This window comes from Nicotiana tomentosiformis, chromosome 7 (assembly GCF_000390325.3).
Source record: "Nicotiana tomentosiformis chromosome 7, ASM39032v3, whole genome shotgun sequence".
In the NCBI taxonomy this organism is placed as follows: Eukaryota; Viridiplantae; Streptophyta; class Magnoliopsida; order Solanales; family Solanaceae; genus Nicotiana; species Nicotiana tomentosiformis.
Genome location: NC_090818.1, coordinates 48,183,419 through 48,211,363, shown reverse-complemented (window position 1 = coordinate 48,211,363; position 27,945 = coordinate 48,183,419). Strand labels below are relative to the sequence as shown.

The following is a 27,945-nucleotide window of genomic DNA, read 5'->3' as shown; positions in this document are numbered from 1 at the left end:
AATTTCGTTAGATTCAGACGGGTCACGAAATAAAAATTGCAACGCACAGACAGTGGTGGGGGTGGCCGGTAGCCAGATTATAACCATCCCGCTTGAAACGCCTGCGGGGACTATACACACACACTCCCGCAGATACAGCTGAGTCCTCCCAATTCTCGAGAAATCGATTGTGAACGCCGACCACCGCATTCGCTTTCGTTTCTCCTCAAAACCCCATAGCTAAATCCAACATCTCTATCTTTTCTGCGTGTGTGCCTGTGGAGATTTTGCAGATCTGTTGATTGTTATATTAGGAGTATTAGCTTTGGCATTTTTGTAGGAGCTCTGCTTTGTTCAATAACCATGGTGTCCACGGCTAAGCTCAAATCTGTTGACTTTTACAGGTTTGTTTTCTCAATTTTCATATTCAATTAATTTGATTGCCGGTGTGCTTTTCATTTTTTTACAATCCCGACTTCCTTCACATGCTGTTATCAAAATCATTTTTTACCGCGAAAACAGCAAATTTGGTTGTATTGTTACTGCCAAATCGCGTACTAGTGTTGATTTACTTCGTTTTAAATTTTTTGAAGTGAATTAATTGAAGTTAGTGAAAATGGCTAGTGATTCAAATCTGATATAGTTGTTACCTTTAGAGATCAAAATGTCGGTCTTTTTGTATTTATGTCTGTCTAATTGTCTGTAACTTGATTTTTCAACAAAATTGCAGTTGCATTACCTATCAAGTTATTGTTTCATCACTGATCACACATGTATACACGATCTTGCATGTATACGCTTAAACACGATCATCTATAGAATACTCCTGTCTTTCCTTGTTAAACTAGGAAGCTAGCTGTGGTGTCATTCTCCTTTTGTGACCTGTAAATGTCTAGGAATTAGTTTGCTGTCGCTGCTCTTCATCTTTTTCTTGGAGGGATATTTTTGAGACAATAGGAGGATGAAATATATTTAGAAGAGGAAGAAACATGTGGTAATGCTTTCTTTCTAGCGGAAGGGAAAAAGGAAGATACAGAATCTAGATTGAGTGCATATTGTAACAGAATGTGCTCTCTATCTATCCAAAGGAAGGTCAACGTAGCACTTAAAGACAAAGCTTCTGCAGTTAAAAGCTGTTTTTTTCATACAATTCTTTCTAATTCTAAGTTGATAGGCAAAGCCGTAAGGAGTTCTCACTCTCTATCTTCCAAGTATTTATGTGATTATTTGGCAGGCTAGTGAATGTCATGTTGGTTGAATAGCTTTCAGAAACCAATATTTGGTAGAACAACAAAACGATGGGAAGATTGTGAGCTACATATATATATATATATACACACACACACACACACACACACACACACACACACACACACACACACACACACGGACACACGGCTTCTCCTCTCCCAGCTATTGTGATTTTCTAGTTTTCATCTTCTGTTTAACTGTTCCCTAAAACAAAGAGGGGAAGGGAACCTGGAATGACAGTTTAATTGTAGCATCTTCTTGTCTCCAGTATGAATTTCCTGGAATGTAGGTAGACCAAAAGAGTGAACGAAGGGATAGTAATAGGAATTATAGCACCATTGGAGAAAAGTTCATTTGTGGGAATATCTCTACTAACTAACCATTTCAATAGAGTGCATTACAGTTCCAAGATGCACGACCATGGAGGTTATGAATTCTTTACTTTACCTTGGCTTAATGCGTATAAAAAATTTGTGCGAGTGCGTCCTCAATTGGGTGAAATCTTGCATCAACAATCCTCGAAACTACTTCTTCAGAATGTACTGTAAATTTATTTTAATTTTTTACTGCAGGAAAATTCCCCGAGATTTGACAGAGGCATCATTATCTGGTGCTGGATTGTCCATGGTAGCAGCGCTTTCCATGATGTTTCTCTTTGGAATGGTAGGAAGTCGAAATTATTTGCCTTCATATTTAAAGAACAAGTGGTAGAAGATAGTGAATTAAGTGCAATTGTTGCAGCACCAATTTCTACTAGCTTTAAAATAGATACGTAATCCTAAATTGCTGGTACAATTGTATCTTAAATACTGGTGTTGTTTTCCTTGTTTTATTACATTTGCTTTCAAGTTCATATTATCAGAAGCAATGATCATCAATGTTTGTATATTTGTCAGCTATCTTGTAGCTCACTGACTAGCTCCTCATTGGGGAAGTAGTTTTAATTCAATCGTGTTTATAACTTGTAGGAACTAAATAACTATTTGACAGTGACCACCACTACATCCGTTGTTGTTGATAAGAGTTCTGATGCGGAATTCTTACGAATTGAATTTAATATGAGGTATGATTCTGACACATCTTGGGAAGGAACATTCAGTATCCCTTTTTCCCTTTTTCTTCTACTAAATGCATGGCATATAGATATTATCCATTTCTGAAGTGGAGGCACTTTTGTTTAACATTTTTCTACTCTCAACTTTTTGTTGACACAAATGATCACACTACATGTGAAAAAAAGTAAACTGGGTCATACCAAGAAGTTGATTACATATTAATGAATGTGTTACTGGATTATTTATGTCAGTACTAATACAACACTTTTGGGGGTCTTCTCTTGCAGGAGTAAACTATATTGCTAGTTGTTTGTGTCTGTTCAGATATTTCAAGATGCTTACAATGTCCTCATGTTTTCAGTTGATTTTCAAGTCACGCATTCCCTTCTATTATGTGATATTACTAAGCAAATCATTTCTGTAAGTTTATCCATAACACTTTCGAAACTTGTCGTGCAGTTTTCCGGCACTGTCTTGTGAATTTGCATCAGTGGATGTGAGTGACGTCTTAGGAACAGTAAGTTTCAACTCACTTATTATGGACTTCATAATCTGAAAGAGAAAATGCTTTATCAAAACATCATGCAGTTTGATGTAATTAGCCATTAGCTTTTTGTTTATTCATGATTAACAGATTTGTATATATTACTCTCAGAATAGGCTGAACATAACCAAAACAGTACGCAAGCATTCCATTGATAAAAACTTGAGACCTACTGGCTCTGAGTTTCATTCGGGATCAACTGCAAGAGAAATCAAACATGATGAAGAAGATGACGAGGAATATGGTGAAGGAGCTGTTTCCCTAAATGGACACAGTTTTGATAGAGTATCTCACCAGTGAGTTATTAGCTATGCACCTTTGTCATCTGTTTTAACTTCATTAATGTTCATCTCTTTATTTTTATTGTCACTCTCTTTACAGGTTCCCAATTTTGGTTGTAAATTTCTTTGCTCCTTGGTGCTATTGGAGCAACCGACTGGTATTTATCTATTTCAACCAAACTGCTACTTTCTTCTCTTCTTGTTTCTGGTTGTAGGCTAGGTTAAACAGAGAGTTGTAGATTTATATGACTTGCTTTAATGCCAAGAGGTGTGGATTTGCTGTGTGAGAGTGGGTTATTGATGTCCTGTCTTTCTCATAATGATCTGGGGAACAGGCTAATTTCAGGATTTTGTTTATGAATATGCACTTATTAATACCTGTACGCTTGTTTTTATGCAGCTAAGAATTGGATAGAGGGAAAAGAGAGCATACTATTCATATAAAAATGAAAACCAGATTACTTAATTAAATTGTAAGAAGAAGAAGATAAGAATTATACACTAGCTCAAGTGCTCAACTAGTGTATAGTTTAAAGGTCTTAGGTTTGGCAGTTGTTTAGACAGCAAAGCACTTAAGCAATGTGTTTGTAGCTTATATAAAGAACTCTAATTTTATGAGTTTTAAGTCCTATATTTATCCGAGAAAAAAATTGACTCTGCAAAGCTAAAACCTCCTCATAAGTGGTAACGGCTAGGGAACCACCAGTGAAAAGAAAAAGGTATGGCAGAAGGATCTGGAATCCTCTGTCAGCCGGGGTCAATTCGATCATGCAGAAAAAAGGGCATCTTTTTGTGCAGCAGATGCCAAATATTCGGGAGGAATCAGAAACTATAGACCATATTTTCATTCATTGCAAGGTGACATCAAAACTAAGGCAGCCCGGTGCACTAAGTTCCCGCTATGCGCAGGGTCCGGGGAAGTGCCGGACCACAAGGGTCTATTGTACGCAACCTTACCCTGCTTTTCTGCAAGAGGTTGTTTCCACGGCTTGAACCCGTGACATCAAAACTATGGGACTTTTTTCTGAACGTAGCAGATCTGAAACGAGTTATGCCAAGAAACACCATACAATTACTACATTGCTGGAACTGGGGCTGGAGCGCTTGTAAAGAAAGGAAACATAGATGTTTTCAAGATAAACTTAACTCAATTCAACCGATCATGTTTAACTGTATACATTTGTTTTCTTTTTGGTGTAAGGAGGAATTTGTAAATGAATCAGAATCAATACTTAGCCTCTTAGAATCCCTATAAGGTTGGAAAGGGATTCTTCTTTTGCTTTTTGCTCACCTGCAAATACTTCATCACTTCCTTAATGCCGCTTTTATATGCAATTACCTCTCTCTAAGAAAAAAAGTTCCTTAAGTACCGAATTTGTATGGTACTTTTCAGTAGCTGCAATATAGATGGTAGTTTCCATTAGCTGTAGGAAAAATAAAAACTGCCAATAATAGTAACCTGCTGAACATCTAGGCAGCTTTCCAAATAGAACAAAACTAAACCTGCTATATGCGTGCATATTTTTCTAGCTTGGTCTTCCCTGAGGATACATGGCATGATTAGTTTTTGCTTGAGGCTGGACTGGCTGATGGCCTTAAACTCAGGTTGGAACTTCTGGGACCGTTTGCTCGATCAGACACATTAATTTGGGGGTCAAGTAAAAAGAACCATGAAAGCAGAAGTTGTCTAAATTTGAGTAATGTTACTGGATTAATTAGCTTAACGTGCACTCCAGTGAATTCCATGTTGTTTTGGGCATTTGGGATCTAATATTATGGCCAAAACCTTTTCAACGATAGGTTTTGGATTGTAGCTGTAATCTGCTTGTATGGACCAAAAGCCTTTCTTTAGTTGCCTCTTCTTGTCCAAAAATGAGACAGTCATGCTTTTAAGATCTCTTGTTGTGGTTAGATGGTGTCTTTTTGGGGCTTATCGCCAGCAGCACACCAAGCAAAGCGAGTCTAATGGATTATTGTTGTTCTCCATTTTGCTTATTTTAGTTTGGGAGAAACAAGCTCATGGGAAGTATAATATGACTGAATCAAGTCCTTTTTACACCATAGAAATGTCGCTCTGATTTCATTCTCTAGTGATTTTCCTTTATGCCATTATATCTATGTTCAGTATGCAGAGGATTATGATGTTTCTTATGAGAGATCGAACCTGCCATTTATCAAGAGCAATTGGAAGATTAGGTATAGAAGTGTCCTTTTCTGTGTCTGCAGTTGTAAATCTTGGCTTCTAGACTAGGATGTTTCATGCATTTCGTGTATATTTACTTTATGTCCTTTGGAAAATAATACATTCACGCAGTAAGGCAGTTCTTCTGTGTGCTCCTTGCTCTATGCCTGTCTATTTCCAGCTTAAATAATCAGACAATTTTCTATAAAACAGGTTGTGGCTATCCTCTGGTTAAACTAAGAAAGGTTAACCTGTTCATCTTAGAATAGCTAACGTTTTCTCTTTTTCTGAATTTTTTTTCTTGTTTTGTCTCAGAAACCTTCATGGGAGAAAGCAGCCAATATTATACGAGAGAGGTCCACTTTGTTGCCCATATATTTTTCACAACTTCTGTCAAAAATAGTATATGCTGAACTCCTTCTCATGTCTGAAATGGAGCTTCGAACAATCCCCATGCTGATATGCTAATTCTAAGTTCCATCTTGCAATTTTTCAGATATGACCGCGAAACAGATGGGCGTATTCTTGTGGCAAAAGTTGATTGCACTGAAGAAGTTGATTTGTGTAGAAGGTATTATTTGAGTGAACAATATAGAGGTTGTTGCTGTTACTGTCCGGTAAAACCTACATTTGACCAAAAAATTACAACTTTGCTATACTTGTCTTTGTTTTTATGTTCAAGAAAAGACAGTTAATCTAATTGTTTCCTCACAATTTCAAAGATGGAAAAAAGTAGGCTCTACATGGCTGAGCTTCAGTTCTTTGAGTACAAACGTCTGGTAGATTCTCAAATCATGAGAGGTTCAGTTAGTTTAGGGGAGTAGTAATTTTACCTCGCCTATCACAGATCTAATGCTGAAGTTACTTCTGCCTTCAATTCAGTTTCTCAAATTCTGCAGTATTGATTGGTTGGGTCATGAGTCCATGATGGGGAACTCGAAAAAAATTGATATCACCTGAATAAAGGAGGAGATTTGGTTGGACATTGCATATTTTATGCTTTAATAAGAGGGAGGCCTTGTGTTGCCTAAATAGTTTGGATGGAAGTGCTTAGAGTTGCCTGAACTAACGTTTCTTTCGTTTATGATTTTTTAGCTATGATTTCATTTTTATCCTTATGCCTTACAATCATCTAATAATAAATGTTCAGGAATCACATACAAGGGTATCCCTCCATTCGCATCTTCAGAAAAGGATCTGATCTTAGGTAAATCATTAACTTATCCTTAGCCAATTATGAACTTGCACCACTACTATCTAACTTTTTAAAATTTATACAGTATGTTTAATGTCCTTCATATTTTATTAGTTTGACTGTGATTCCAAATCCTCTCAAATTCAGTAAGAAAAACAAAATCCCTTGTTAGGCGCTTTCATTATGTTCTAAAATTTAGGCCATTATTGTGCGACTAAGTTGCATATGTGTATCAATGTTTTTTTTTTTTGATGAAGTAATTAATTTCATTGCTGGCATCAAGAAGATGCATAATAGTTACAAAAGAGTTATAGCAAAAAGGAATAATGTCAGCTCCAATACAGACGTTCAGGCTAATACTAAGGAGCTAACAAAATTCAAATAACTATCAGGGGAATCTATGGGGGATAAATAAACCCAAGTGAATAAAAACATAATACAATTAGCTTTGAGAGATTGGAAAGTAGTTGATAGTCCGTCAAAACATCTGCTATTCCTTTCCTTCCAGATACTCCAAAAGATAGCAGCACGAACCATCTTCCAGACTTTCTTGATGGTGCTGTCAACTTTCCAAAAGCTCCAACTCTCAAAAGCCTCCCTGATGTTATGTGGCATGACCCATCTGAGTCCAAAAAGAGAAATAAACATATTCCAAAGATCTGCTGCAACTGGGCAGCGTAGGAATAGATGGTTATGTGATTCTACCTCCCTCTGGCACATGTAACATCTATTGACAATCTGAAAATTTCTTCTGACTAAATTGTCTTGTGTTAGACATGATCCATGGAGAGCAGTCCAGTTGAAACACGCAACTTTAGGTGGCAGTTTAACTTTCCATATTAGCTTCCAAGGCCAGTGGTCGGTTATTGCATTTTGAGCTTCTGATAACTTGTAGGCTGCTTTCACGGAGTACCTTCCTGCATGTGCATTCCCCCATCTGAACTGGTCTGGTACTAGGTTGTTACTGGAGTAGCCATTCAGTGTGGCTAGTAGTCTGACTAGCTCTTCAAATTCCCAATCTTGCAAGTTCCTTCTGCATAGTATGTTCCAGGTGTCGCCCTCCCTACACTGCAAGATTGTTGAATCTGGATCTCTGGCTATCTGAAATATTGCAGGGTAATCATTCATCAAAGCAGTGCTTCCTAACCACTTGTCCTTCCAAAACTTGATATGTTGACCATTCCCTACTACAAAGTGTTTGTTCACTGAGAATTCTTCCCATAGCTTACAAATGTTCTTCCAGACTCCAACTCTATGGGGTGCTCTTGATAATTTAGTGCACCAATGATTCAGGACTCCATGTTTGGCATTGACAACTTCCTTCCAAAGACATTGCTCCTCCTGTGTGTACCTCCATAGCCATTTCATTAACAAGCATTTTTTATGAAGGGCTAAGTTTTTTATGCCTAATTCGCCTTGGTGCTTTGGTAATTGAACCTTAGACCACTTGACCAGATGAAATTTGTGATCCTTGTTCCCTTCACACAAAAACTTACTTCTGATCTTGTCAAGTTGTTTCAGGACCCTACTAATGGCGACATATAGTAAGTGGGGATGCTATCAAGGACACTATTGATCAGGGTCAATCTTTCACCCATTGATATATACTGCAACCACCATGATGCTAGCCTTTTTTCAATTACCCCATTCCATATTGCTTCTGAATTAAATTTGGCCCCTAGTGGAAGCCCCAGATAGGTAGTTGGGAAAGTCCCTATGCTACAATCCAGTATTCATGCCAATTCCTCCAGGTTATGCACCTCATTTACGGGGTAAATCACACTCTTGAGCATGTTGATATGCAGATCTGAAAGAGCTTCAAAAATAAGTAGAGTTAGGTTCAAATAGAGCACCTGATTTTTGTCTGCCCCACAGAAAATCAGAGTATCATCTGCATAGAGCAAATGTGAGATGTTTACTGAATTGCTTCTCCCAACATCAAAGCGACTAATCCAATGCATCTGCTTAGCTTTATCTAGCATTCTACTTAATCCTTCCATTGCTAGGATGAATAAGAATGGAGATAAGGGGTCTCCCTGCCTCAAGCCCCTTTGTGGAGAGAAGAAACCAACTGGACTTCTATTGATCAGGATAGAGTATTTCACAGTGGACATGTTAAATTTAATCCATTTGATCCAACTTTCTCCCAATCCCATCTGCCTAAGAATGGAGATGAGATAAGACCAATTAAGTTGGTCAAAAGCTTTCTCTATGTCCAGTTTGCATAAGATACCTATTCCCCCTTGCTTCAGTTGCCAGTCAAGAACCTCATTTGCTATCAGTGTAGCATCTGTAATCTGCCTTCACTTAATGAAGGCATTCTGTTGATTTGAGACCAATTTTTTCACAACTTTCTTCAATCTTTCTGCCAATACCTTAGCTATGATCTTGTATATACACTGCCAATGAGGCTAATTGGTCTGTAATCTCTAAGCTCCAGTGCTCCAATTTTCTTGGGGATCAATGCAATGAAGGAAGCATTGCATGATCTAACCATCCAACATTGTTGATGGTAATGACTCATAGCTGCAACGATGTCATGCTTGATGAACTCCCATGACTGCTGGTAGAAGGCCATTGTATATCCATCAGGTCCAAATGCTTTGTCCGGAGCACTTGACTAGCTGCTAACCATCCAACATTGTTGATGGTAATGACTCATAGCTGCAAGGATGTCATGCTTGATGAACTCCCATGACTGCTGGTAGAAGGCCATTGTATATCCATCAGGTCCAAATGCTTTGTCCGGAGCACTTGACTGTATAGCTGCTAACACATCGTCTTCAGCAAAGGGAGCTTCCAGATCACTCCTCTCTTCATCTGTGATGGATGCTATACCTTCAAAATTGGCAGAAGGTCTTCAACTTTCTTGCTCAGTGTATAGCTTTTCATAGAATTCCAGTGTTTCCTTCTTTATCACCTCTTTGTCCTCTATGATTTCATCACCAACCAAAAGTTTGTCTATGTGATTCTTTCTTCTTTGTGAATTGGCCATCTTTTGAAAGTATTTCGTGTTCCTGTCTCCTTCTCTTAACCACGGGCATCTGGATTTCTGCCTCCATGATATTTCTTCTGCTTTGGCTATCTGCTGCATTTCAATTCTCAGACTCAACATTTGGGTGGATTCAGATTAAGTCAGCTGCCTTCTTTCTGCCGCCCGCTCCAATGCCATGAGTTCATCTAGTGCCTTGGCTTTTCTGGTTTCTATCTTCCCAAACTCTTCCTTGTTCCAAGTAGTGATGTCCTTCTTCAAGCTTTTCAGCTTTTGTAGTAGAATGAAGTCTGCACTACCTGTGAAAGTGCAACTTTGCCACCAGTTTTTCAGCTTGTCTAGGAATCCTTCTTCTTGGAGCCACATGTTCTCAAATTTAAAATATGAAGGAGTTGCATCCCAGTCTCCGCTCTCCAAGAGTATTGGTCTGTGATCTGATATCACCTTTGGAAGGCCAATTTGTCTCACAGCTCTGAATGAATTGTTCCATTCAGGACAAATGAGAAATTTGTCAATTCTAAATGCCTGTAAGCAATTTTCACCTCTAGACCAGGTATAATGAGCCTCCTGCATGGGTAAATAGATGACATCAAGGTCTTGGATAACGTCTGAGAAAATTCTCATAGCCCTGGATCTTCTAATGCAGTTTAACCTTTCACTCTCAAATCTGCACATATTAAAGTCACCCCCAAGACCCAATATCCATCCCACAATCCCCTCACCCCTGCAATTTCACTCCACATCACCTCCCTATCTGGATTGGAATGTGGTTATGTGGCCCATAAACACCTGAAAAGCACTATCTGAAATTTTCTTGAGTGCTTTCCAGCATACAAGACATAGAGTATAATCCCTGATGAGCGTCTACTTTCTTCCATAGTCTTTTGTCCCATATCATTACAATCCCTCCCCTTGTACCACTTGCTTTTAGCTCATCCCAATCGGCCCACCTGCTGCCCCATAAGTGCTGAATCATTCTGATATTCCGGTCCTCAATCTTAGTTTCCTGCAAGCATAAGATATCCACCTTTCATTTCTGAATGAGAGAATTAATGGTAGTCCTTTTCCCCTCCTCATTCATCCCCTGCACATTCCAACTCAGGCTTTTTAGCTTCATCCAGAGAAGGATTTGTAGTACCTACCTCTGCCTACCTTGTCATGTTGCCCTTTCCTATCATAATTGAGCCTACAAACTAACATCTTTCTTTTCCCTTCCCCTTTCTTGTTCTTCCCTTTCACAGAATTTCCTTTTGACTCCTGCTGCTGAATTTGGACTTGTCTTCTTTGCTCAATTCTTAGAATTATATTCAGGAGATCATGTTCAAACCCAGTCGCATTGACCCCAAATGCCTTGCATGCCTTTGTCATAGTAATTTTGGGTGTGTCAATTGTCTGACAAATACATTGCTATTTGTTGATTGAGCAGGATAGGCTCCTCTGGTAGAAGTAACGACTTTCAAAAATAGCAATGTATTAAATAAGAATATGCCTATGTATCTTCTCACTTAATACATTGCTATTTGTTGATTGACTGGTATTAAATAAGAATATGCCTATGTATTAAAGCTTGGATTTGATTCCGATAAGTAGCTCAGATACAGATTTCTCCTCTCATGCACAGGGCAGCTCATGGTTCGACTTATTGCAGCGGCTGAGGATCGCGATTCGTTGAATTCTTTCGGATGCTCCCCAATTGAGGGCGAGGATGATGGCTTCGGCAATTTTACCTGCCCCGAATAGGAAGACGTTGATTTGGCTTCGGCCCTGCAATAGGAGCTTCAGGCATGCTAGTGCCAGCCAGCCAGTTCTCCTTTCCGATATCGCCACCCCATCAACAGAGAAGAGGCGTCTCCCTGTGAGACGATTACGAAGCACGATGTCAATGTGAGAAGTCGGCTCTTTGTGTCTCGCATTGGACGGATTAAAATGGATGCTTTTCACACCCGAATAGTTGCCGACGAAACCCACCAGTGCTCCCTCTGTACAGCCCTCTCGATCAAGTGGAACGAAGACCTTGTCGTGGCCGAGTCGCCTTTCAGCGAAAAGGTGCCAGTAATCTTTCAGGGCTTCGGTGTAATGTATATCCCAAAGGCCGATAGAGATTCCTCAGACCAACATAGCTCGTGTATTTGATCGGCCATGCTTGTGTTTGAGAGGCTTCCCCTGGAAATTTTCTTGAGTTTCGAATAGTTCTAAAAATGAAAGAGAATTAATAGGGCCATACCAAGACAAGAAAGGGAGCTGAGGCCTCAATTCAAAAGCCTGCCACATTTTTTTGTCTCCTCATGCAGCATATCCAATGGAAGCTCGGATTGGCTGGCGGAAATTGGTGGTCATTGGTGGCCAGCAGGTCACATCATGTCTCTCAAATAATTGAGACTAACATTGTTTCAGTTGCTGAGTGTTGTCCATTCTGCCGAAGGTACCTGAATTTGCGCCAATCATTTTCAAAAAAAGACTTACATCTGACAAATGGTAGGCCTGGTGGGTCCCAGCGTTTGGACAATGCGCGTCAATTCCGAAAGTGATCAGTTGCGTTGGAGGCTCTCATCTCAAGGAGTTGCAAAGGGTTACGAGATCATGCACAGGGCGCTAATTTTGAGCAGGATAGGCTCCTCTGGTAGAAGTAACGACTTTCAAAAATAGCAATGTATTAAATAAGAATATGCCTATGCATCTTCTCACTTAATACATTGCTATTTGTTGATTGAGCAGGATATATTCCAATGTATATATTAACACGTGTCATTACAGATCTCGAGATTGAGCATTATAGAATATTAAATTATTAAAATAGAAGAAAAATGCAAAATATTCACACGTATGGTATGGTTTCACAGTGTAATTGCTTCAATTATTTGCAAACATTGCTCCCATAATGAACAATGTATATGGGAATCCAATTATTGGAAATGACACTCGCAAAAATCACGGGCGTCAAAAATCAAAAAAACTATGTAAAAGCACATGCGGTTGCCATTCAAATTGAGCATAATTTTTTCTTTCGGCCCATTGGCCCACAAACACTCTTTTTGACCGTGAATATTGAAAATGAATATTGGTGCTTTAAATATGTTCAGAAAACCTTCATCCTAATACAGATCATGCTTGAGAGCTTCATAACACACTGTAAGTTCTCTCTCTCTTCTGGACTGCGTTCAGCCTTCTCCTATCTCCTACGTTTAACACATGTTTACTCTTTTAGGATGGCATTCTTAGGAGGAGTCGATATCCCTTCAATGGCGCTTGGTTGCGGTAAGGTGGTGGCCGGCGGCTGCCGGTTCACTACCAAGCTGTTTAAAGCGAAGAAGAACAAGGCTGGACGGAGGCACAAGGCTCAAAAGCCGCCAAGCCAATCTGGGTCGTTTGTCCAGTCAAAGGCTGTTTTTCTGCCTTCGATCTCCGAAACTGAGGTCGTGCAAGCCATGCCAAGTGCCTGGCCAAGCTGGGGCTGCTGCGTAAAGGTCCCGTCAGATCTGGGCGAGATAGAAAAGCAGGAATAGAGAATGGGTAAAGCAAAGTGCATTTAGAGGGAGAATAGGTAAAGCATAGTGCACGTACGGCACTACATGGCATCCATCTCCTTCAAATATTATTATAAAAATATCTATAAATATATTCGCTTCGTTAGGGGCGGATTATTTATGCCACATGTATTTCTATTTTAGACGCTTATAATTATATGTATATGACACGTGTCACCTGCGACGACTGTGTATTGTGTAATGAAGAATATCATATTTGAGAATATGATATTCGCACTGTGTTTTGTACCTGTATGCTATGTTTAAATTAATTAAAGCTGTTAAGTTTACTTGACTTGTTCTGGCCCTAGCTGTCAGCTAAGCACGAAGCTTATGCCGTGTATATTTGTGGTTTTCCCAAAAAATAATAATAACTATAATGTTTATACAAAACAAAATAATACTAATGCAAAAAGACATAGATTAAAGTCAGCCTAGTAAAATTAGTAATGTAAAACTCCAAAATAATATTTCCATTAATCTGTACGTTATTGGCAATTAATACTACATAAAAACAAAATTTGTGCAAAACACCGATTGGATGATAAAAAAAGACACGGGAAAACGACGGAAATTAGGAAGTGTGTTTCGCTGTATTGCTAATACAGTATGAAAGTAGGTTCAGAACTAGTTATTTTAGTAGAGGGCGATCATCACCTTCAATTATGGTTGTCACGTGTTCGAATCCGCCCAATTCAAATAAAGAATGTCACTTTCAATCAAGCGTGGGCTCGATATCCCAGTGATAATAAATAAGTAGATGGCATCTTATTGCACGTGAATGATGCTCGGTTGGCATCTCGAAAAAAATATTCGCAATTGAAGGCGCCAGGCCACAACTTTATGAAGTGTGGCAAGCAGGATTCCACTTTGAAAGAGGTGTGTTACCCCACTATAAAATGAGTGCTCCCAAGGCTGGCAACAAGTACAATTGTTCTCTCAAGATTATTGGTCAGACCAACGCAAATTATTAACAGAGCGTTGAAAAAGTTAAATACGATCGAATCAAGTTCGCCATATAGGGACAGGTCCTTGAAAACCAAACTGTAACCCGACAACTCAACATGGTGCTTTAACTAGCGTTTATTCATCTCGTGATGCTGAAGATTGTTTAAATAATATTAAAGAGCATAAATAGTAAAAATTGCACAAGTCTTCATAATAGCAAGGATATTAATATATTATGTCGGTATCATTTCTTGAAATGCAGCTCTTCACAATTATATAAATAAGACCTCTGGGTTAGTATAAGTTCGTAGCTTAAATGATGGCAGATGAATTGTGCGCCCTATTTCAGACATTCGATCTGCGAGAGACAAAAGAGCATGAGAGATTGAAGGCGGAGCTTGAGGGTGCACTAGAGAAGTATCGTGGTTCTCTTCCTGACTCCGTGGACGTGATGGACACGGGGATGAGTGTGTTGATCGGGATAGTGGGCTATTTTTCCTGTATAATGGCGAGTTGCTTGGCGCAACAATGTTTGGTTTCCAATATGAGCAACGGTGGCATAAGTGTCACTAACCTACCGCCATATCAGTCAGATGTGACCTTCTCTGAGGTATCCAACGTACTGGCGTCCCTCGGAGAAGGCAGCATAATCAACTATGGTGATCCGTGTCGCAATTCCTACTTTGCAGCTTTCGTTCCAACTAATCGTTTTGAGCATTTCCAGAAAATCAACCTCCTGACCATAAATAGTGGATCGGTTGACTACGACGTCTACAATCGCATGCCACAAGAGCGTGATTATCTCCCCTATCTCTTTCCCTGCAAGATCGTGGCACACGGATATTGCCGGTTTCACAATTAATGTTTTAATCGGCTCGCCATGTAAAAGGGGCTGAGCAGTCATATGTCCTTACGGTCTTGGTTTGAGGGGTGTATGGGATGGCTATTTTGCTCGTGTGATGTTGCTTCTAAATAAAGTATCTGCCGTTGTTTTCTTTTCCTGTTTTCATGAGTGAATGTGCGACTGGTTTGATAATAAAGCGGATAATATGTTAGAATATATATTTGTTGAATTTCAATAAAGTTCATCAATGAGAAATCACATTAGAAAATATAAGGACTTTGCAGTTCACAATAATTAAATGTTTACATGCCCTTCTTGGAAAACATGCAATGAATAGACCCTAAAGTAAAAATATATGCACGCCCATGTGCGTACGCGTAAAAGCACATGAAATAAAACTATAAAATATTCCATAAATATATTAGTTAAGCACACAAAGTTACCGTTTGAATTCAACTTCACAAATAAAGTCAAATAGGCTTAAAATATAAACAAATTCATATTGAATCGTCGCTTACATCAATTTTGATAAGTTCAAAACTTCATACAACTGAGGAGAAGGGTTCGAGAGTTCCTGAATGTGATAACGTCAAACTGATGCTATGTCTCTCACTAACCCTTCGAATATTAGTTGCGGAAGTCTGAATGACAATCTCCAAGATGGGCGAGCCATTATCATTTTCTCGCAAGTGTGGGAACGGCCGCAATATCGGACAGATCGGTGTGCCAATTTCGACGTGGAGCCAATTCCAGTTACGGTGGTTCAAAGCATACTCGGGAGAATACAGGAAACGAACAAGAGTTGTCACCTGCAGCTCCATACAGTCGCGGGTGCTTACAAGGTAAGAAGCGGTCCGGACGCTGGAAAGGTTCGGGATTTGCCATCTATAATGGTCTCGTTGAAAACTTGTAGTCCCGTGCAAGATATTTGGGCATTGGCAAGCAACATTGCAACTATTGCCAATCAGGAATCGGTTATATTGTGTGTGGATAAGGTGGCGTTGGACGATGGCAACGCAGCTGCAACAGTAGCCGAAATTATGTTGAGCCCAAGCCGAGACATGACGTTTGATCGGGAACTCTTGAGGCAAATAGCAGCAAAATATGGTGGTGCGAGCAAGATCGATGACCATCGTATATTCGTGGTGGTCAATTTCAGCGGAGGTGACTTGTTTAAGGCTGGGTTTGAGGATGCAGCAAGCTATTTTTATGACTTAGTGGGCGTTACTAGTGTTGATCTTGGGTGCATGAATGTTTCCTTTCCTAGGGGACGAAAAACTATCACAACAGCACAGAATTTCGCGGCAGTGATCGGCCGGATCGAAGAACTGGGGAGTGAAATTAAGCGGCGTCTCAAAATCACTTTTGCTGTGACTTGGGAACTGCTGCTTTCGAATGAGTTCAGGCAGCCCTACCGACACTATCTGATTATCGATCAGAGAATTTTCACATCAAAGTTGAAACAGGCTCCAATGCATTGGAGCGTTCGGGTGGTGAAACTAGACGAAAATCGGATAGAAATTAAAAGTCTTTGGTCTTCTGAGTTGGTTCTCAACGATCGGGTTGATGGAGGATTGGAAGCAGATCCGCTTATCGATCGAGGAAAAACCAGCTCAGGTACGCTTCTAATTAAGAACGTAAATTGGGAATCGACCTCGACTCGTACGCTCGGAAGCTATGTGATACCTGTGGAGGATGCCGAGATTGCAATTGCGGCTATGAAAAGTATGAGTAGGGCATCGGGCCGGTGGCCGTCCAAATATCACACCGAAGATCCCAATTGCTTGTCCTACGCGCTTTGGCTCTTGGTAAAGGCCAAGCCAATTGACAATAAGCCCAAAAGAAAAATAGATGTAATGGTAAGAGACGTATACCCAAGGCCTGTCAGGCCATTGCAAGAGCAAGGCCCAATCACTGCTCTACTGCATATAGGCTATCCCACAACGATATGTTTTCTTCTGAGTATACTGGAAACGTATTCGCTAAAAAATGCAGATGCAAGTGAAGAAGACTATCTGCGCTTTAACGAGGGTTTGCGACATCAACTCCCTGGTCCAGGTAAACTCGATGATTTACGAGCTGGAATGTCGGTACGGCCCTTTCGGAAAACGCGGAAGTTGAAAGAGGCACCGTTTTAACTTTCTCAAGTATGTTTAAGAGATGCAAAGCAGGTGCTATTTGGAATTGGATAATTATTTTTATATAAAAATGTTCTCGATCTAAGTTGTCGTTTTGAATTTAAGGATTTGATGATGTAATTCCTATTTTCAATCAATTTTCGTTTTTTTATTAAAGCATGGTATCGGAATATAGATCATCAAGATAAACGCTTTTTATTTAAATTATTTTTCGACTTCAAACTAAGACATTGATGGATTGTTAAATCCATTTCTGTCGTACATGGAAGGATGGTACATAGGAGAGAAATACTAATAATTTAGCTAAGGAAGTGACTTGCCCAGAGGGTAATCTAGTTGAGATGATTGACTATCATCTGGCCTTGCTATTAGGCATCGGAAAGTTTCGTCATCAGAGTTTCATAGACGTAGGCTGCTACCGCCAAATCGAGGCTGGCAAGACCCGCCGCTGAAAAGCTAGCAGGCCCGTCCAATCTTTCAATCTTCTCCATCAGCGCTGGATCGTTGAGGACTTCTGCGTAGTTTCGAATTCCATCATCTCTTCCATCTTCGGTCAGCTTCAAGTCATTGCTCGCGTAGTAACGAGCGATGGAGTCAGCACCAAAAGATTCCATTAACTCCATATCGTATACGACGAGAACGCCATCCTCGTTCATTACGAAAGGAATGTAGTCAGCCGGCAATTCGTCGACTCCAAGGGCCAAAGTGACGGCGTTGGGGGCTAACTCCTGTGTCTCAAAAACGGGCTTATTGGCACTCGTCGCAGTTATCACAAGTTTAGCGGTCCGCAGCAGATTGCGATCAATAACGGCCACAAGATCAAATTTCACTCTTGATCCATGCTTCTCGACCAGTTTGTAGTTTGATTTTCCGTGGTGGCTAAGCACCGCAACACGCTCTTATGCAGAGGCTGATATCTTGGAACGGGCCGGCCAACTTTTCAGTAGTTGGACTCGCTAGCTTCGATTTGGCCGTAGCCGCGCATGTCTATGAAAAACTTGCCAAAGCTGTCGTTCAAAAATACGTCGATCATGCAGCGTTAGTCCTGCTTGCTGATTGAATGGGCCGCTCGACAGACAAAGCTTGTCTCCATGATTTAGTACCATGCACCCTTTGCGTCTATGTATATGCACCCCAATCCATGCATCTTCTTTAGTTTATTGCATCCCTTAAGATTATTCCGTTAATATTTTAAGACGCACAGCGTCTTCGCTAGGTGTGTTTTTAATATTGTAAAATATGCGTTAACACATTATAATTTGTATTTTTGTAATAACGTATAATATCCCCAATAATAATATATGCTATGCAAAAATTCCGTATATATGATATTATTGTTATTTTAAATTTCCCGTCAATATTAAAACATTCCGTACTTTATCATCTCATTTCCTCACATATAATATACCCGTTAGTATATCTTTGTCCATCATTTAGATAAGATTCGGACTCCACTCAATATATAGAGAGTCATTCTTAAATAATATTTAACCAACTCCCGATAAAATTAGAAATATTATATGCAATAATTGACACATTCCTTTTTGCATTAGCCGCCCACTATGCTATGAATTTATCCCCACACTATAAATGATGGACCTGAGCATTCGAATATCTTTTCAAAGACCACTATATTCCTTAGGCCCACCATCAACCCAGTTTGGCCTATTTATGCATACCTCCATTTCATCATGGGCAGCATCTGGCAATACCATTTGAGATAGAAAAGCGATTTCACTTCAAATTGCTGAAAAAATCTCTCAGAAACATTGGTCTGAAGATGATTTGGTCGAAGCAGATGTTCACATAACCCCTGCCCTCATCACCGAAGCTCTCATAGGCTACTGGGAAGCATATTCTCGAGGTCTCGTCGGCCACAAAAAAGTTTATCTTCCCTTCAGTAAAGATCCCAATGGGTGGAAGCAAGGGGCTCACGTTGGCTTCTTCCGAGAGTACTCCGGTATGAAAGATCTTCATTTTGCACCTGCGAACGCCGAACTTGGGAGGCCTCTTCGGCATGTGGATATTACACTTCGGACTAAAGAGACCGGGAACCGCATCATGTCGCTTGAAGGTGCAGCAATCTCAGATGGCAGAACTGGTTGGCTCGCGCTGGCCTGTATTGACCTCTTTCTGAAAGGCAAGCACGATATCGAGATTTTCCTTTTTGGTGCGGGAAAAGTTGCCGAGGCGGTGATCCTCGCTCTAGATTCAGGTACTGGAGAGCGAATCAAGCGTGTTGCGGTGCTTAGCCACCACGGAAAATCAAACTACAAACTGGTCGAGAAGCATGGATCAAGAGTGAAATTTGATCTTGTGGCCGTTATTGATCGCAATCTGCTGCGGACCGCTAAACTTGTGATAACTGCGACGAGTGCCAATAAGCCCGTTTTTGAGACACAGGAGTTAGCCCCCAACGCCGTCACGTTGGCCCTTGGAGTCGACGAATTGCCGGCTGACTACATTCCTTTCGTAATGAACGAGGATGGCGTTCTCGTCGTAGATGATATGGAGTTAATGGAATCTTTTGGTGCTGACTCCATCGCTCGCTACTACGCGAGCAATGACTTGAAGCTGACCGAAGATGGAAGAGATGATGGAATTCGAAACTACGCAGAAGTCCTCAACGATCCAGCGCTGATGGAGAAGATTGAAAGATTGGACGGGCCTGCTAGCTTTTCAGCGGCGGGTCTTGCCAGCCTCGATTTGGCGGTAGCAGCCTACGTCTATGAAACTCTGATGACGAAACTTTCCGATGCCTAATAGCAAGGCCAGATGATAGTCAATCATCTCAACTAGATTACCCTCTGGGCAAGTCACTTCCTTGGCTAAAGTATTAGTATTTCTCTCCTATGTACCATCCTTCCATGTACGACAGAAATGGATTTAACAATCCATCAATGTCTTAGTTTGAAGTCGAAAAATAATTTAAATAAAAAGCGCTTATCTTGATGATCTATATTCCGATACCATGCTTTAATAAAAGAACGAAAATTGATTGAAAATAGGAATTACATCATCAAATCCTTAAATTCAAAACGACAACTTAGATCGAGAACATTTTTATATAAAAATAATTATCCAATTCCAAATAGCACCTGCTTTGCATCTCTTAAACATACTTGAGAAAGTTAAAACGGTGCCTCTTTCAACTTCCTCGTTTTCCGAAAGGGCCGTACCTACATTCCAGCTCGTAAATCATCGAGTTTACCTGGACCACGGAGTTGATGTCGCAAACCCTCGTTAAAGCACATATAGTCTTCTTCGCTTGCATCTGCATTTTTGAGCGAATACGTTTCCTATATACTCAGAAGAAAACATATCGCTGTGGGATAGCCTATATGCAGTAGAGCAGTGATTGGGCCTTGCTCTTGCAATGGCCTGACATGCCTTGGGTATACGTCTCTTACCATTACATCTATTTTTCTTTTGGGCTTATTGTCAATTGGCTTGGCCTTTACCAAGAGCCAAAGCGCGTAGGACAAGCAATTCGGATCTTCGGTGTGATATTTGGACGGCCACCGGCCCGATGCCCTACTCATACTTTTCATAGCCGCAATTGCAATCTCGGCATCCTCCACATGTATCACATAGCTTCCGAGCGTACGAGTCGAGGTCGATTCCCAATTTACGTTCTTAATTAGAAGCGTACCTGAGCTGGTTTTTCCTCGATCGATAAGCGGATCTGCTTCCAATCCTCCATCAACCCGATCGTTGAGAACCAACTCAGAAGACCAAAGACTTTTAATTTCTATCCGATTTTCGTCTAGTTTCACCACCCGAACGCTCCAATGCATTGGAGCCTGTTTCAACTTTGATGTGAAAATTCTCTGATCGATAATCAGATAGTGTCGGTAGGGCGGCCTGAACTCATTCGAAAGCAGCAGTTCCCAAGTCACAGCAAAAGTGATTTTGAGACGCCGCTTAATTTCACTCCCCAGTTCTTCGATCCGGCCGATCATTGCCGCGAAATTCTGTGCTGTTGTGATAGTTTTTCGTCCCCTAGGAAAGGAAACATTCATGCACCCAAGATTAACACTAGTAACGCCCACTAAGTCATAAAAATAGCTTGCTGCATCCTCCAACCCAGCCTTAAACAAGTCACCTCCGCTGAAATTGACCACCACGAATATAGGATGGTCATCGATCTTGCTCGCACCACCATATTTTGCTGCTATTTGCCTCAAGAGTTCTCGATCAAACGTCATGTCTCGGCTTGGGCTCAACATAATTTCGGCTACTGTTGCAGCTGCGTTGCCATCGTCCAACGCCACCTTATCCACACACAACATAACCGATTCCTGATTAGCAATAGTTGCAATGTTGCTTGCCAATGCCCAAATATCTTGCACGGGACTACAAGTTTTCAACGAGACCATTATAGATGGCAAATCCCGAACCTTTCGAGCGTCCGGACCGCTTCTTACCTTGTAAGCACCCGCGACTGTATGGAGCTGCAGGTGACAACTCTTGTCCGTTTCCTGTATTCTCCTGAGTATGCTTTGAACCACCGTAATTGGAATTGGCTCCACGTCGAAATTGGCACACCGATCTGTCCGATATTGCGGCCGTTCCCACACTTGCGAGAAAATGATAATGGCTCGCCCATCTTGGAGATTGTCATTCAGACTTCCGCAACTAATATTCGAAGGGTTAGTGAGAGACATAGCATCAGTTTGACGTTATCACATTCAGGAACTCTCGAACCCTTCTCCTCAGTTGTATGAAGTTTTGAACTTATCAAAATTGATGTAAGCGACGATTCAATATGAATTTGTTTATATTTTAAGCCTACTTGACTTTATTTGTGAAGTTGAATTCAAACGGTAGCATTGTGTGCTTAACTAATATATTTATGGAATATTTTATAGTTTTATTTCATGTGCTTTTACGCGTACGCACATGGGCGTGCATATATTTTTACTTTAGGGTCTATTCATTGCACGTTTTCCAAGAAGGGCATGTAAACTTTTAATTATTGTGAACTGCAAAGTCCTTATATTTTCAAATGTGATTTCCCATTGATGAACTTTATTGAAATTCAACAAATATATATTCTAACATATTATCCGCTTTATTATCAAATCAGTCGCACATTCACTCATGAAAACAGGAAAAGAAAACAACGGTAGATACTTTATTTAGAAGCAACAACATCACACGAGCAAAATAGCCATCCCATACACCCCTCAAACCAAGACCGTAAGGACATATGACTGCTCAGCCCCTTTTACATGGTGAGCCGATTAAAACATTAATTATGAAACCGGCAATATCCATGTGCCACGATCTTGCAGGGAAAGAGATAGGGGAGATAATCACGCTCCTGTGGCATGCGATTGTAGACGTCGTAGTCAACCGATCCACCATTTATGGTCAGGAGGTTGATTTTCTGGAAATGCTCAAAACGATTAGTTGGAACGAAAGCTGCAAAGTAGGAATTGCGACACGGATCGCCATAGTTGATTATGCTGCCTTCTCCGAGGGACGCCAGTACGTTGGATACCTCAGAGAAGGTCACATCTGACTGATATGGCGGTAGGTTAGTGACACTTATGCCACCGTTGCTCATATTGGAAACCAAACATTGTTGCGCCAAGCAACTCGCCATTACAGGGCATTCCATATACAGGAAAAATAGCCCACTATCCCGATCAACACACTCATCCCCAGTGTCCATCACGTCCACGGAGTCAGGAAGAGAACCACGATACTTCTCTAGTGCACCCTCAAGCTCCGCCTTCAATCTCTCATGCTCTTTTGTCTCTCGCAGATCGAATGTCTGAAATAGGGCGCACAATTCATCTGCTATCATTTAAGCTACGAACTTATACTAACCCAGAGGTCTTATTTATATAATTGTGAAGAGCTGCATTTCAAGAAATGATACCGACATAATATATTAATATCCTTGCTATTATGAAGACTTGTGCAATTTTTACTATTTATGCTTTTTAATATTATTTAAACAATCTTCAGCATCACGAGATGAATAAACGCTAGTTAAAGCACCATGTTGAGTTGTCGGGTTACAGTTTGGTTTTCAAGGACCTGTCCCTATATGGCGAACTTGATTCGATCGTATTTAACTTTTTCAACGCTCTGTAAATAATTTGCGTTGGTCTAACCAATAATTGTACTTGTTGCCAGTCTTGGGAGCACTCATTTTATAGTGGGGTAACACACCTCTTTCAAAGTGGAATCCTGCTTGCCACACTTCATAAAGTTGTGGCCTGGCGCCTTCAATTGCGAATATTTTTTTCGAGATGCCAACCGAGCATCATTCACGTGCAATAAGATGCCATCTACTTATTTATTATCACTGGGATATCGAGCCCACGCTTGATTGAAAGTGACATTCTTTATTTGAATTGAGCGGATTCGAACACGTGACAACCATAATTGAAGGTGATGATCGCACTCTACTAAAATAACTAGTTCTGAACCTACTTTCATACTGTATTAGCAATACAGCGAAACACACTTCCTAATTTCCGTCGTTTTCCCGTGTCTTTTTTCATCATCCAATCGGTGTTTTGCACAAATTTTGTCTTTATGTAGTATTAATTGCCAATAACGTACAGATTAATGGAAATATTATTTTGGAATTTTACATTACTAATTTTACTAGGCTGACTTTAATCTATGTCTTTTTGCATTAGTATTATTTTGTTTTGTATAAACATTATAGTTATTATTATTTTTTGGCAAAACCACAAATATACACGGCATAAGCTTCGTGCTTAGCTGACAGCTAGGGCCAGAACAAGTCAAGTAAACTTAACAGCTTTAATTAATTTAAACATAGTATACAGGTACAAAACACCGTGCGAATATCATATTCTCAAATACGATATTCTTCATTACACAATACACAATCGTCGCAGGTGACACGTGTCATATACATATAATTATAAGCGTCCAAAATAGAAATACATATGGCATAAACAATCCGCCCCTAACGAAGCGAATATATATATATAGATATTTTTATAATAATATTTAAAGGAGATGGATGCCATGTAGTGCCGTACGTGCACTATGCTTTACCCATTCTCCCTCTAAATGCACTTTGCTTTACCCATTCTCTATTCCTGCTTTTCTATCTCGCCCAGATCTGACAGGACCTTTACGCAGCAACCCCAGCTTGGCCAGGCACTTGGCATGGCTTGCACGACCTCAGTTTCGGAGATCGAAGGCAGAAAAACAGCCTTTGACTGGACAAACGACCTAGATCGGCTTGGCGGCTTTTGAGCCTTGTGCCTCCGTCCAGCCTTGTTCTTCTTCGCTTTAAACAGCTTGGTAGTGAACCGGCAGCCGCCGGCCACCACCTCACCGCAACCAAGCGCCATTGAAGGGATATTGACTCCTCCTAAGAATGCCATCCTAAAAGAGTAAACATGCGTTAAACGTAGGAGAAGGCTGAACGCAGTCCAGAAGAGAGAGAGAGAGAACTTACAGTGTGTTATGAAGCTCTCAAGCATGATCTGTATTAGGATGAAGGTTTTCTGAACATATTTAAAGCACCAATATTCATTTTCAATATTCACGGTCAAAAAGAGTGCTTGTGGGCCAATGGGCCGAAAGAAAAAATTATGCTCAATTTGAATGGCAACCGCATGTGCTTTTACATAGTCTTTTTGACTTTTGACGCCCGTGATTTTTGCGAGTGTCATTTCCAATAATTGGATTCCCATATACATTGTTTATTATGGGGGCAATGTTTGCAAATAATTGAAGCAATTACACTGTGAAACCATACCATACGTGTGAATATTTTGTATTTTTCTTCTATTTTAATAATTTAATATTCTATAATGCTCAATATCGAGATCTGTAATGACACGTGTTAATATATACATTGGAATGTGTCAATTGTCTGACAATTTGTATGGCCCTCATACCATGTTAGTGGAAGAGCTTCACCGATTGCATGAGAGGAGAACTCTGTATCTGAGCTACTTATCGAAATCAAATCCAAGCTTTGATGTGTGATGCACAATGGTTTGTGGATTTTCAGTTGAGGGGTGGCCTCATCGTCTGCATCTGATAGGCTAAGTTTTGAGAGGTTGGCTTCTGATCTCTGTTCTACCCGGTGAGAAGTGGAGATTTCTAGTGATGGGGAAATTTTTGATCCTAGAGAATCAATGTCTGCTGTATTAAAAAGATTTGTGTATGGGTTGGGCTTGTGCCCTACTACCCTCCAGATAGTCTTCTCTTTTAATAAGTTTTTCTCTTTCGAATGGGCTTTCTTATAGTGTTAGATTGTGCTAGCACGCTAAAAGAGGCACTTTTTCAGTTATTTTATGTTTTGATCCCTTTACGAACGTTTGAGAACCTTATCATTGCTGCTCTCGGCCATGGAAAGTTTACTGAAATTCCTCTTCTTCATCATTCTATCTTCTGCCTTTGTTTTTTATCTTTATTTGTTTCCACTTTTCATGCTGAAATTTTGAGGAGCATGATAAATTATTTGAAGTTCATGTCTACCTTTTGTTGTGAGTTATAAGCATAGTAACGCTGCTGAAGTTGCTAACAGAATTCTGCTTTCTGAATAATTAGAGCTGCATTACGTGTCTGGATTGTGGAGGTAAAAAAGGAAAGTCATTTTGTTGCCAATTGGTAAATGTTTGTTAAATTTCTTGATTTAAGTTTGATACAATATGTACTTGGAAGTTTAGTGAATTCAGGGTTTTTAGCCTAAATCTCATTTGCATGGTTCATTGGTTCTTATAATGTATTTATTGTTTACTGTGCTTGCCATGCAGAGAGGACCATGGACACCATGATCATGAGTCGTACTATGGCGATCGTGATACAGATAGCCTAGTCAAGGTGAGGATATAGTTGGGCTTGGATAAGGAAAAGAAGAAAGCATGAAAAAAAGAAATTTTAAGGATGGTTAAGATTGAGGAAAGAAAATAGAGCTGGTCCACACTTCTTTCTTACAATCACTGGGCATAACCTTTTGAACTAATTTTTCACGGTGCCCTGCCATGGGGCAGTTGTGTGGCATTAGATGTTATTGGATCATTGCTTTCATGCTGTTGAGATGACTGGGATTTATCTTCTGCAGATGATGGAAGATTTGATTGCACCTATCAAGTTGGAGTCTCAAATGATTACTTCAGATAATACGTCTACCAAGCTGGCAACTGACTTGAAAAGACCTGCTCCTGTAACTGGAGGATGCAGAATAGAAGGTTTTGTACGTGTTAAGAAGGTATACAAATTATTAGTGGGAGCCCGTAAAGAATAGGTGGACATTTCTTTGTTAAATTTTTTTATTCTGGTGTGTTAATACGGAGAAAAGAACATGATGAGGCAGCCAACCAGGCGGAAACCATTGTTGAGCATCAAATCTACTTTTATTCTTCGGATCATTGCATCCCCCCTCCCCCCCACAAAACTGCAAGCAGACTAAAAGAACATGCAGAAGATGGTGGAGATAAAGAGAAATATGATGTGTTGTTTAAGTAGTTTGATATCTCAGGCATTAAGATTGTGGAGAAGCTCATGCGCTATTGTCTTGCTAATTTTAAAATTTCCCAAAAGAACTAATATATCAGTTTATGTTATGTACTGTTCAGGTTCCTGGCAACCTTGTCATATCAGCTCGTTCAGCAGCTCATTCATTTGATGCTTCTCAGATGAACATGTCACATGTAATTTCCCGCTTTTCGTTTGGTAAGACAATAACTCCAAAGGTTATGAGTGATATCAAGAGACTGCTGCCACATTTGGGTCAAAGCCATGAACGGTTGAATGGAAACTCATATATTACTAATCCAAGAGATTCTACAGAAAATGTTACTGTAAGCTTCCTACCCGCGTATGGCATCTCTTATTTTATTTAAATGTGACCACAACTTTTTGTGGAAGCAACTTCTACATGAATGATTGCAAACCTTCAGAAATTAAAACCATAATGGTGACAATGCCTTAATAGTTTATTTAGAATGTTACATTCTGCTGCTTTTACTGGCTCCAGTGTATAAAATCTTCCAAAAAGTACGAAGAAATTCTCAGGAACTGCTTGGTCCTTTTTCCACTAAGTTTTTGGGTGCTCCTCTGTTATATTTACTCATCTGGTGTGATCATAAAGAGTTACTAGGATGGCGGAAAACCTAGCTTACCTTTTATTTTCTTGACCTGTAATTTGCAGATTGAACATTTTATTCAAGTGGTGAAAACAGAGGTGATGACAAGATCTTATAAATTAGTTGAGGAATACGAGTACACAGCGCATAGTAGTTTGGTTCATAGTCTTCATATACCTGAAGCGAAGTTTCATTATGAGCTATCCCCAATGCAGGTTTTCATCAATGCTTTTCATGATTATGTGGTAGACCTTCATACATTTGTTATTTTTGTTTCTCATCCTCAATATCTGTCCTCTGCTATCAGGTCTTAATTACAGAAGAATCCAAGTCCTTTTCGCACTTCATTACAAATGTCTGTGCTATAATTGGTGGTGTTTTTACGGTCAGTTCTCAAAACTGCCTTTCCCCTTTCCTCCCACCTTCATTCCTTCACCTGCGCCCACTCACTCACGAACAATTTTCTTTGGGCTTTTGATTTATGTTATCTTTTATCAAAATTCCCCTATATTCGTTCTTTATGGCTGTTACAGGTTGCCGGCATATTGGACTCTATTCTGCACAACACAATGAGAATGGTGAAAAAAGTTGAGCTAGGAAAGAATTTTTAAGTCAGTGTAGACTGATGGTATAAATTTATTTTCTACATTTAAGCTGGATATACTCTTTTAAGTTATACTATATTAGATTTTTTTCTCTTGAAAACATTTTGCTTGCCGCAAGAGTTCTGGTGGTCTGCATGATTGAATATTCTAGTTAAATGTGTAGCATGTGGCTTGGTGTCGAAAAGAAAACTAGTCAATATATGGATCTTTAAATCAAGGTGGAAGGCATGTAAAGTTGTTTTAATAAGGAGGACTCTCTTCTATGTCCACACAAATGAAAGCTGTTTATTTCGCTTTGTACACAAAT

General features: G+C 40.0%; 1 protein-coding gene across 1 annotated transcript; it reads left to right on the top strand.

Annotated features, from left to right (window-relative positions):
• Positions 1-27,855, top strand: LOC104101175 (protein disulfide-isomerase 5-3-like). The gene is made up of 15 exons (XM_009608611.4): positions 1-383; positions 1,803-1,893; positions 2,199-2,293; positions 2,745-2,802; positions 2,941-3,125; positions 3,211-3,268; positions 5,608-5,648; positions 5,789-5,863; positions 6,443-6,499; positions 25,702-25,768; positions 26,010-26,156; positions 26,524-26,748; positions 27,099-27,248; positions 27,341-27,418; positions 27,567-27,855. The coding sequence occupies exons 1-15, from the start codon at positions 343-345 to the stop codon at positions 27,642-27,644; spliced, it is 1,446 nt and encodes a 481-aa protein (XP_009606906.1). The 5' UTR covers positions 1-342; the 3' UTR covers positions 27,645-27,855.
• The last annotated feature ends 90 nt before the right edge of the window (positions 27,856-27,945 follow it).